Here is a 12,648-nt window from a genome sequence, read left to right as displayed (position 1 = left end):
AGCTACTCTGGGTAATGCAAAGGATGTAATAAAACCTAGAGGATCGAGCTAATTCATCTTTTTTCGGAAACGTCTAGTTGTTAAAGGTATTCTCTACGTTAGGTACTCAACATGCCTCTCCAAGTGCTTATTATTGGCGCCGGCATTGGTGGTCTATGTACTGCTGTCGCACTTCAGCAAGCCGGCCACTCTGTGAAGGTAGGATACTATTCCTATTTACCAACGACCTTGAGTTAGGTCTATCAGAAGTGCCAACAGAATATAGGTCTTAGAGAAGTCTCGGTTTGCCGCCGAGGTGGGTGCTGCAATTCTCGTAACCCCTAATGGGGCGCGCGTGCTATCTCGCCTGGGTTTCGACTTTGCGAAGGCTCGAGCTGATGATATGACATGCTTTGAGGTATTGAATGGTGTCACGCTGGATCCCCTTCACCGTGCAGATTTAATCAATGCTCGCGAGGAGTTCGGAGCGCCCCTCTATACTGTGCATCGTGTAGACTTGCACAACGAACTTTTACGTCTAACCTCCACCCTGGATCTTGAATTGGCATCGAAAGTGGTAGCAGCTAATGCCGAAGAAGGCTTTGTGATACTCGAAGATGGAACACGGTATTATGCGGACCTCATCGTCGGTGCTGACGGATTGCATTCCGTCTTGAGGGGCGTAGTGCTAGGCGACGAAAAAGAGGCGAAATCTACCCCCTCAGGACTAAGTGCATTCCGGTTTATGATACCAACATCTGACCTAGAGGATGATGCACACTTTCGTGAGCTGCAGAAAGTAAAAGGGAGAGGTAACAGTGTTTTAGCAGATACAACCTCTCAGACAGAACGACATATGGTTTGGTATACTTGTCGAAAGTAAGATTTCCAAATGTGTAAAACTGGGGATAGTGTACCTAACATTCACTCAGCGGGCAAGTCCAGAATTTTGCGGGTATCCATGGAAGTACTCATGAGGACGACGCGGGTAAGCAGAAATAAAAATCACTAATCGTTTTCATACTAAAATCTATGATGAAGATCTGAAGTCTCTCATGCTAAGAGAGTTTGGCCATTACCACCCTAGTATAGCTCATATCATCAAGTAAGTGTTCAAGTTCCCTTCTAACTGTAAACTATGAAAGTTGAAAATCTAATGGAATACTGAATTTAGCGTGGCTCCAAACGTTACTGACTGGCCTCTTTCCTATCATGATCCGCTTCCAATTTGGCATCGAGGAAAATTTGTGCTAATAGGGGATGCAGCTCATCCAGTATGTAACAACCCATATCACTTCCCATATCACTTTTACTTTATCTGGCGAGGCTCACATCAAGGTACTTCAGATGCTTCCATTCGGCGCACAGGGGGCAAATCAGGCCATAGAAGATGCCGGGGCTTTAGGTGCGCTTTTCGGTAATGGAGAATCAGTAGAGGATGTGTCTAGTCGTCTTGTTACGTACGAACAAGTCCGTAGACTTCGCGCATCAAGAGTTCAATCACTATCCAGAGTCCGCCTCGGCAAGGAGAAAGAAGTTGAAGATCGAGTTCGTCGTTATGCCCGACCCTCCAGGTTCCGGTATGTATTTTCATTGCCCCCGAATTAGACTACTCCCTACATTTAAACTTTATACCCTCATCGTGATATTCTATGGTGCCTGACCTTACTAGATGTACCGACTTCGTTCTCCGCACGTTTGAAGCATGATTACACGTAAGTTAGACCCAATTTGCTATATTATTAGACACGAACTCACTCCTCTAGCGTTGACGTATTTGAAGTATGCAAAGAGGCGTTAGCTCTGGAGAGACGAGAGGATAAGAACTGATTAGTAATACTTGTTATTACCTTTAGTATCAGCTTGATACTTTGTTAGTCTATGAGGTGTACAATTGACCTGTTTTTAGATACAAAATATGTATCTGTGACACTGTTATAGAATATATTATAGTAGAATAGGTATTGATATTTAGTTATTGTATTTAGATTCCAGCGTTTGCAATGGTTGATATTGTAAGGTAGGTAGCTTAGGTACTTAAGAGGTAGGTATAATAAGGTATTACCAACTTGAAACCCATGATAAATTTTCATATAACACGTATTTTACCAACCTCCAAGTCACACAATTACTCCAGCTTGAAGATCAAGTAAAAATGATGACGGTCTGGGTCAAGATGGCGCAGCACATATTCGGGTATGAATGAAATGAAAACCCGCTTTTCGCAAATCGAAGGGGGGATTGTCTAATCTGAAGTCCAGACTTCGCAGATTTGATCCGAACATCCATGCTTAATATGTATATCAGACAGCCATATAAGCCATGTCCAATCAAATATCAAACCGAAAATACCGTATCTTGATTCTGGTTGGTGGAAATGGATCCTTGTCACTGATGATTTGACGCTAACTCACGCTTATAGATTAAAAAAAAAAAAAAAAACCATGAGAGTTTACCGCTGCATAGGTCTGGCACATTATTCTCATTCCATTATTCAACATGTAAAAAGAGTATAAGATTATCTTCCAATGTACCACGGCACGGGTCTAGTTGCACGGACAATAGCGGGGCATTATGATTAAAGTTAGAGTTTGTAACTAACGGGCCGGCCCGGAATGATCTATCAAATGGAAGTTTTAACGCGCTAAAATTACCCTAAGATAGAGCTAAGAAAGGACAGACTGACTCCTATTAAACTTGTATTAAAATAACAGACGCTTACCTATGATAATGTTAATATGGTATGCCCCATTATCATGAAGCTTATGAAGTTGAAAGTTGATGGAGGTCAGCATTTAAACTATTCGAATCCTTCTGCGATCCTGATCCAGAATTACCACATGTATGGCTAGCTAGCGATGCAGGACTTGGTAGTATTATATGCAAATCCGCGAACGCATCAAACATTACAACATTATAAGTTCTGGCACGGGGGTTTCTAGATTCCAAAGCGGGACGACTCAAACATTCTCGGGGAGATTTACCATGGAATATATCATAAGTGGCCGGAAGTAAGCTACACCAAGCTCAAAAAGACATGTTCATGTGTTAGCCGCATATGCAGAGTAACCCAGGTCACAGGAAAAATAAACTCAACAATAGAACATTGCTGACCAACCGTGGAACTGTATGTCCCGAAGTGTGAACTTGATACAGTTTATACTCCACAAAAAGTGCCTTGCCTTATAAGGAAGGCCCCTTATTGCTTTGGGACATCAACATTTCTGGTAATTTTGACTTGTTTCTGTGTCACTCTTTGGGCTATTCCCGCGTATTTAATTATGTATCGTAGGACTTAAAAATAAAAAGTTAATAAATGAAACCCTGGAAGCTAAACCCTTCTTGCTTCATGTGCTTGACATACATTGCCTTAGGTACCTATATTATATCCGATCTCGATCTGGCCTTGGTAGGTAGGTATAGAATAACTTATCAAGAGTGAAGATTAACTAGTTAGTTATCGTTAATACAAAACTGTTACTTATACGAACTAACTAACTGATGTATAATTTTCTATTACTATCAATGGCTTCAGGTAACAAGATTTGCCTCATTCCCGACTTTCCTTTTTGTGTAAGCCGTACGTCAAGGATCATAGAGATTGTTGATGCGCTCAGCAATGGGTGATCTTAAGCCCTAGACACAGTCACCCATTATGCGATAATATTTGCACTAGCCTTGGGAAAGTCGTTTCGGAACCTTCCATTCGCGATACTACGGAGACTAAATTGATCTTCGCCCTGTAAAAGTCTCACCTGTAAGCCTTATGGTTGCACTCCAGGGGTTAGCATGCTAGATAAGGAAAGTGCAGAGAAAAATGTACTATGTAGGCGTGGCATGGCACGGCACGACTATCCTGGTCCGGCGCGTGCAAAAGTAGGAAAATGGGGGTCCCATGTAGTCCTATACACTTAATCATAAAACTCCAAGGATAGTAGACGTATTACTACTGTTCTGATAAGACTTCTTTAAGACTATGCCAAACAGGAAATAGCCAAAGATGGAAAGCCGACAACGAAGAGCACGGGTATGCATAGCCAACCGACTAAACAAGTAGACGAACCAAACAAAGCCTAGGGATTATCTTATACCAAATGCCTAATTTATTCATTGATATCTTGAAGAACCGCGGGACGATATGATATCGCTAAGGGTGATGACGGTAAGCTAGGTACCTAATATTGCCTTATTAGCCATATTTTTCTTACGAACCATAAACTGGTTATACGGATGTTGATCATCTAGGAAGTACCGCCTCCCACGTAGGAGTGGCCTATCGTGTAAACGTGATGCCCAAGTTTGTGAGCCCGCCGTCTTTATAAACACATGTCCCAACCCCTAAAACATATCCAGCCCCTAAAAATACATCTCAACAAGGCACCCGCATGAATCAACTTCATGATCGAGACGCAATAACAGTATTACTTAACATAATATACTTAAAGGCTCACTTACATATAGAGCGTGTCGTGGCCTTGAAAGAACATCTCTCATCTCGTGTAGTAACGCCATCAGATATCAGATATCAATCTTTGAGAAATGTATGCAGCTGCCGCAAACTCGGCCGCGAACACCCTCTTATTGTTCGGGCCTCAGATCCCTCGGCTCGTACCGTCTCGTCTTACAGACCTTCGGAAGACAATCCTGGAGGATCCTAGTCTTGGATTCCTCGTTCATATCGTAAGGGAGCTGCCCTCGTTATGGGAGACTACGATTCAACCGAGTTCTTCCAACTTTAGGCGTCTCGCAAGAGCTAAGCAGCAACTAGAACAACTAGGGACGTTCTTTGAGAATCAGAACGAAGAGGCGCCCCGGTTCGGTTCCCCTTCCAACTTACTTCTCGCTCCATTAACTGCTATTTCGCAAATTGTCGAATATCTCCGTCTAGGCCATAAAGGTACCGTACAAGGATTCTGTGTTGGCTTCTTAGCTGCTACCGCTGTAGCAAGCGCACGGGACAAAGACGATTTAGAGAAGTGGACGGCCACCGCAATTCGCCTCGCGGTTTGTATTGGGGCCGTCATAGACCTAGACGAACTAGAACGGTCGGATGAGGGTGGAGATTCTTCCCGGTCTAGCTCTACGTGGTCGGTTGATGACTTCGAGTATCGAAAAGGGGCATCTTGAAAGGACGCTGGCGTCTTGCTCCGAGGTAAGTTATGATATGGCTATCCCTATATTTAACATTTGTTCGTGGCTTATATGGCTTTTTTTAGGCATATATCTCCTGCGTGACTGATATTGACAGGGTCACGCTCACGATACCAGAGGGCCAATTTACGAGCTTCGCTAGACAACTCGCAGATGGCGGCTTATCCGCTAAGCCAGTTGGTCTTTCTGGCCGATATCACACGACCAGTCCAGATAGGACCGAGATCGTTCAACAACTAAAATTGCTATTTCAGCATAATGAACACTTCCAGTTTCCGGCTGCTGAACGGCTGACCGTGCCCCTGAGATCTACCCTGGACACGGAGATTATCACGAAAGGGGCGCTTCAAGAAATCGCTCTAGACTGCATCCTGGTGGGTGTATGTAGGTGGTATGAAACAGTTCAAGCAACGCTGGATGCATGGGATGGCCAGCCGGTTAAAATAATACCAATTGGCAGCAGCCCAGGGGCCGTGCCTCGATCTCTCAAATTAGCTACTGATACCCCCACTAACGGGTACTTCGACCAGTCTCTATTACCAGAAACAAGTTCGCCTTCTAGCGGTATAACTACCGGCAACTTGGCTACTGGTCAGACGACCCCGAGCGGTTCTCTTCCTCCGACAGCCGTGGGAACAGCACAGCCCATTGCCGTCATTGGCATGGCGTGTCGATACGCGCAATCTGATTCTCTTGAAGACTTCTGGTCCTTGATCAACTCTGGTAGAAATGCAACCACGCCTGTACCTGAAAATCGGTTCAAGTCCTCGGACTTGTGGCGTAATCCTAAAGGTCCCTTCTTTGGTAACTTCCTACGGGAGGCGGATGCATTTGATCATCGCTTCTTCGGCATGTCTGCTCGCGAGGCCGCATCAATGGACCCCCAACAGAGGCTTCTACTCCAGGTATCATACGAAGCCATGGAATCAGCCGGGTACGCGGATGGGTCAGAGTCACCACACCGCCCTGTGGGATGTTACATTGGCGCGGGTTACGTCGAATACGAGGACAACATAGCTTCGGAAGACGCAACCGCGTTCTCGGCTACTGGAGCTATAAGAGCATTCATCAGTGGTAGAGTCAGCCACTATTTTGGTTGGACTGGTCCCTCTGTTGTATTCGATACGGCATGTTCTTCATCCGCCGTTGCTATTCATCATGCTTGCAAGGTAAGTATATCCACGAACTATACGCGCAGAGTTGCAGGTTACTGACTGTACTTTTTTGAATCAATAGGCTCTCCAAACAAACGACTGCTCCGTCGCCATTGCTGGAGGTGTCAATGTAATCACAAGCTCTACATTCTATCAGAACTTGGCAGCTGCCTCTTTCTTGAACACGACAGGTGCCTCGCGGGCCTTTGATGCCCAGGCAAATGGATACTGTCGTGGTGAGGGTGCCGGCGTGTTAGTCCTCAAGCCTTTAGCACAGGCTATAGCTGATAATGACCACATCCTTGGCACTATCACAGGGACAGCAGTTAACCAAAACTCGAGCTGCAGTCCTATCACTGTACCAGACTCACAGTCGCAAAGCGATCTATACCTCCAAGCCCTCGCCGGAGGTGGAGTGTTGCCTTCAGAGGTTTCCTATGTGGAGGCTCATGGAACAGGTAAGCTGAAATATCCCAGCCCCTTAACCTATAGAATTAAGGTATCCATCGCATATTCGTTCAAAACCATGCTGACGAAGGGAAAATTCTAGGAACCCCTGTGGGTGATCCCATTGAATGTGCTAGTATACGAAGTGCATTCGGTAGCCCGAATCGTACCCAAGAGCTTGTGATAGGGTCGGTGAAAGATGTGATCGGTCATACCGAAGCCGCATCAGGAGTGGCGGGAGTTATCAAGACGTTACTTATGATGCAGTACGGCATAATTCCTAAGCAGCCTAACTTTACTCGTCTTAACCCAAAGATTCCCGCCTTGGAGCCGGATAAGATGGCAATTGCCTCACAAGCTCGCCCATGGCACACAAGCACACGGAGGGCGGCCCTTATTAACAACTACGGGGCGGCTGGAAGCAATGCCGCTATTGTTGTTCGTGAGTATCGTCGCAGCTCGGCAGCTGAAGATGTTATAAATCAATTGCCAGAAGATAACAAGATCGAATATCCAATATTCATTTCGGCGAAGACAGCAGAAAGTGTTCGCGCGTACAGCGCCGCATTAAAATCATTCTTGGACCGGAACCCCTCGATTCAACTAAGCGATGTAGCGTATAATCTAGCCCGCAAGCAGAACCGAATGCTCGAATATGCTTCGACGTGGACTACTGCGAGTCTTTCCGCCCTTCGGAAAGACCTAGAAGCTATTGCCTCTAGCTCACGCCCTGTGTTGCAGAGAAGCATCGACAGGAAGAAGAAAACAGCCGCGACACAGTGGCCAGCACCAGTAGTGCTCTGTTTCGGTGGCCAGACAGGCCGTAGCATCTACCTTTCACGAGATCTCGTCCAGAATACACCCTTTTTACGAGCTCATCTCGAAAGCTGTAATGAGGTTTGCCAGAGTCTAGGATTGTCGTCGTTCTTCCCGCGTATATTCGATCCGACCCCTGTAGATGATTTGGTCTTCCTGCATGCCATGTTATTCTCAGTGCAATATTCAAGTGCCCAGGCCTGGCTGGATGCTGGGTTGAAAATAAGTACTTTGATAGGTCACAGCTTTGGCCAACTAACAGCGCTTGTCGTGGCCGGTAGCCTGGATCTTACTGACGGCCTCCGCCTGGTTACAGGCCGGGCTCGCTTAATGGAGAAACTTTGGGGCGCCGACGCCGGTGTCATGCTGGCGATTGAGGGCGACACGGAGCGTCTCGACTACCTGCTTAAGACAGTTGCTGAAAAGCAATCCGTCGACGTAGCCTGCTACAACGGCCCGCGCAATATCGTACTCGCTAGTGATACGGCAGCAGCAGATGCGGCCGAGAAGATCTGTCGGGAGACGCCAGGCCTAAAGACGGTTCGACTAGCTAACAGCCATGCATATCACTCTCGCCTTGCTGATCCCATTCTGGATGACCTCCAAGCCTTAGCCTCAACTCTTACCTGGAGAAAGCCATCAATTCGCCTAGAGACATGCTCGCCCAACCAGAGTTGGACCAGCATTGATGCTGCTAAGATCGCAAGCCACACCCGTGAACCCGTCTATTTCGGCGAGGCTATTCAGAGAATTGCCAATCAAAATCCGTCATCCGTCTGGCTCGAGGCTGGTTCGGTATCCCCAATCATTGGCATGGTACGTCGCGCCCTACCAGCCACAAGAGGTAGTGAAAAAGACGTGTTTCTATCGATTGACCTAGGCAAAGGCAACCCTTGGAGTAGTCTTTCTAGGGCTGCTTCTGGGCTTTGGGGAGCTGGGTTAAATGTAGACTTTTGGGCCTTCTGTGGTAGACAAACGGATCAGTACAAGTGGTTGGATCTACCCCCTTATCAATTCGCCAAGACAAAACATTGGATACAATTCCGACCTTATGGACCACAGGCTGAGATTGAGGCGCCGCCGCCTACTACGGGTCAACCGGAATTAGTACGAAGACTTGGAGATGTGGACGGAGAAGCTATATTCGCTGTGGATGTCTCACACGAAATATTCGAGCTAAGCGTTAAAGGCCACGCGGTTGTTGGTCAGAGCCTATGTCCGGCAGGTTTTATTTCGAGTTGGCCATCCGGGCCGCGAAAGCATCCCAAGGGGCCGAGGCGAAGAGCAGCTCTAAAGTTCCCCAAATAGAAAATATGCATATCCTTTCGCCCTTAGGACTAAAACCCAGTGGATCTCTTCGAATTGGCCTTAAACGGGAAAGTAACAGTACGAAATGGTCATTCCGTTTCTTCTCATCTCCTGAAACCGGGGACCGGCCTGCATCGCCAGCTCAACACACCAACCACGCCCAAGGTACTATAGCCCTAATCGACGCCGATGTAGCGTCCTCCCGCTTCCAATCTCTTGGGCGCTTGTTAGGAAGATCGCGCTATGACCAAATTGCTTCATCTCCTGACGCGAACCGTCTTGCCGGTGATATATTGTATAAAATATTCAGTCGTGTCGTCAACTACGCTCCATACTATAAAGGGGTCCGTAATACGATCGCTTTTTAATGGAGAAGTCGTCGGCGATGTACTTATGCCACACGGTCCCGAAGCAGATAGTCTTGCTTCTGCTCTCTCCGATCCCCTAGCTGTCGATAATTTCTTGCAGGTTGCGGGCATTCATGCAAATTGCTTACAGGAAGGCGGTGGCGATGACGATGTCTCCGTGTGCAACGCCATTGGAGAAGTACTATGGAGCGAATCGTTACTACAGTCAGTTAGCCAAGATACATCTTCTAAGAACCGAACGTGGAGAGTATATTCCAACATGGAGGCCAAGGGCAAAAACACGCTCGTCAACGACGTATTCGTCCTAGATCCCACAACAGGTTCTATTGTCCTGGCTTTCTTGGGCGCCGAGTTTACTCAGGTATCCCTCACATCACTACGAAGGGTCCTGTCCAAGATAAATGGAAACACCATTACTCCTGCACCATCTAAATCCACCTCGCTTTCGTCGACCACAAATAACGTCTTCGCGGATACCGTCCAACCACAGCAACCACAAGTACCTTTTAACAACGACATAACGCGACATAATGATCATTCCACGACGACGACTACGAAGTCCGAGACTAGTGTTACTCCCCTTGCCGCTTCTGGGGTCAACCAATCTGTCCGCAAAATGCTAAGCGACATCTTCGGAATGAGCATCGAAGAGGTTCAACCGGACGCCGACCTCGCTGACTTGGGTGTTGACTCGCTAATGATCACCGAGATATCTAGCGAGATTCAGAAGCACTTCGGAGTGACTCTATCTATTGACGACCTGCAGGACCTGACTGATGTCCAATCTTTAATCCGGATTCTAGGAGGGGAGTCGTCTATCCCTACTCCTACTTCTACTCATACTCCCACTCCTGCAGTACAAAGCCTAAATGAAGTGACACATGGCCACGAAGAGGATGACGAAGAAAAAGAAGATTCTAACGATGACGGGGGCATCGCAGCTGTTGCTAATGACTGGCTCTGTGTATACAGAAACACATTCGATGAGGACGCGCAGAAGCACGATCTGATAGGTTTCCACAAAGCCGTGTACCCGTTCCAAGCACAACTAGTCGTCGCATACACCGTTGAAGCATTCGCCGACCTGGGCTGTGACATACGTACGCTTCGCTCTGGAGAACGTCTACCCGATTTTAAATACCTGCCGAAACACGAGAAGCTCGTAGCCCAAATGCACAAGATTCTAGAAGACGCGAGTTTAATTACACTTAAAGACGGTAGTAGTAGGGCCATCCGGACGGATCAGCCTGTGACTCGTGCGTCGTCTCAGGAGTTTGCATAATGCCATCGTTGAAAACTTTCCCGAATATGCAATCGAACACCAGCTCCTGCGCAACACTGGCGCTCGGCTCGCCGATTGCCTTGCAGGCCGGCTGGATCCTCTGGCCGTTATGTTTGGCGATGCCGAGGCGCGCAAGTTAATGGGAGATGTATACGCCACCGCACCCCTATTCCGAGCCGCCACGTCCTTCCTTTCGCGGTTTTTGTCCAACGTGTGCGAGAGATTCCAGGGCAAGCGTGAGATCCGCATCCTCGAGCTCGGTGGGGGTACTGGCGGAACAACTAAAACTCTAGTTGATTTGTTTGAGAAGAGTGACGTGAAGAAAAGGATCGTATATACTTTCTCGGACGTCTCGCGATCGCTAGTAGCTGCTGCCAAGCGGAGATTCGCCCAATATCCTTTCATGGAATATGCGGTTATAGACATTGAAAAGGAACCTCCCACGGACCTCCAGGGACGGTTCGATCTGATCATCTCAACTAATTGTATCCATGCGACTTCGAACCTTGTCCGGTCGTGCACCAACATTCGACATCTACTGCGCGAAGACGGGTTGCTATGTCTCGTCGAGAACGAGGAAAACCTGTTTTGGTACGACCTTGTCTGGGGGCTGGTCGAAGGATGGTGGCTGTTCGAAGACGATCGCACCCATGCCCTGATTCCTGCAGCGCGATGGAAAACGAAGCTCCAGGCGTCGGGTTTCCAATGGGTTGACTGGTCGACGGGTTCTAGCGAGGAGAGTAAAATCTTACGCATCATAGCGGCATCACCATCTGCCCAGCTTTTGAGTCCGGCGGTTAATAGTTCAAACCAAGAGCTAGAGATAGTTCCCGAGACGCAGGAGACAGTAATATTCAAGCATGTTGGACCCTTACCATTACAGGCTGATATATACTACCCACCAACACTACAGACCGGTAGCGATGCGCGACCTGTTGGTAAGAACCACTAGCTAGCCCTTTTCGCTCGTATCTTTTCTTTTACTAACTGCGAAGGAGTATAGCTTTAATGGTACATGGCGGAGGTCACGTAATGCTATCACGAAAAGACATACGTCCGAAGCAAACCCAGATCTTACTAGACGCCGGCTTCGTTCCTATTAGTGTCGACTACCGCCTTTGTCCAGAGACCACCTTAGAAGAGGGCCCTATAACAGATGTTTGCGACGCTTTAAGATGGGTACGCAACACACTACCATCCCTCGCTAGAAAGCGATCCGACGTCCGAATTAACGGCGATCGCGTAGTCGCAGTTGGCTGGTCAACCGGAGGTACCCTAGCCTTGAGCCTAGGCTGGAGCGCTCCGAGCACAGGCCTACAGCCGCCGCAGGCCATCCTAGCCTTCTACTGCCCCACCGACTACGAAGATAAATCCTGGTCGCGAGAGAACAAGCCTTACGGAGACGCGGTCATGACAGAAACGTACAACTTATTAGACGGGGTAGAGGACTCGCCAATAACGGCATATAACCCTCCCACAGGGTCACGAGCAGCAGGCGGATGGATGGCCAAGAACGACGCTCGCTCGCGTATTGTCCTCCACATGAACTGGCACGGACAAACAGTACCAGTCCTAGTCCACGGCCTAAAGAAGAAGAAGAACGCACAGCAGAACGGAACGCCACAACTACCAACACCTACACCCAGCCAGGTCCAAGCCATCAGCCCACTAGCACACATTCGAAACGGCAGCTATCGCACGCCTACGTTCTTAGTGCACCCGTACGAAGACGACCTGATTCCTTGGCAGCAAGCTCAGCGCACAGCCGATGAGCTGTGTAGCCGGGGCATCGATTCGGAATTACGACTTATAAGCAATGCTGCGCATTTGTTTGATATGTATCGCAGTCATGAAGGGAATGAAGAGGCCGTTCGGGCTATTAATGATGGTTACGCTTTCTTATCTCGTCACGTTAGCGGTGCTTAGATGTATTGTATGATTTAATCTAGCTGATGGACTGACTCAAAGTTGGTCAAAGTTGGGCAATATGTTAAGAGTATAGCATGTAGCGGCTGTTTTATAGGATGAATGTCTCTTACCAATGAAATCTAGTGTTCGTACCTAGGTACTTAATAGTAAAGCTCGTGGATATAGCCCCGATAAAATTAACAATAAAAGCTACTAGTTGACGAATCAATGCTCA

At 47.6% G+C, this 12,648-nt stretch overlaps 2 protein-coding genes across 2 annotated transcripts; both read left to right on the top strand.

Annotated features, from left to right (window-relative positions):
- Positions 1-111: 111 nt before the first annotated feature.
- Positions 112-862, top strand: GL218_02677 (3-hydroxybenzoate 6-hydroxylase 1; the record flags this gene model as incomplete). The annotated part of the gene is made up of 2 exons (XM_033579211.1): positions 112-198; positions 266-862. 2 exons carry the CDS (start codon positions 112-114, stop codon positions 860-862), a joined length of 684 nt encoding a protein of 227 aa, XP_033438917.1.
- A 3,656-nt stretch (positions 863-4,518) lies between these two features.
- On the top strand, positions 4,519-12,431 carry GL218_02676 (Conidial yellow pigment biosynthesis polyketide synthase; the record flags this gene model as incomplete). Its single annotated transcript, XM_033579210.1, has 7 exons — positions 4,519-5,066; positions 5,228-6,299; positions 6,367-6,742; positions 6,835-8,363; positions 9,324-10,472; positions 10,549-11,443; positions 11,509-12,431. The coding sequence occupies 7 exons, from the start codon at positions 4,519-4,521 to the stop codon at positions 12,429-12,431; spliced, it is 6,492 nt and encodes a 2,163-aa protein (XP_033438918.1).
- Positions 12,432-12,648: the final 217 nt, after the last annotated feature.

This window comes from Daldinia childiae, assembly GCF_008694065.1.
Source record: "Daldinia childiae strain JS-1345 chromosome Unknown Scaffold2, whole genome shotgun sequence".
NCBI classification, from domain to species: Eukaryota; Fungi; Ascomycota; class Sordariomycetes; order Xylariales; family Hypoxylaceae; genus Daldinia; species Daldinia childiae.
This window is presented reverse-complemented; position numbering and strand designations above follow the sequence as displayed.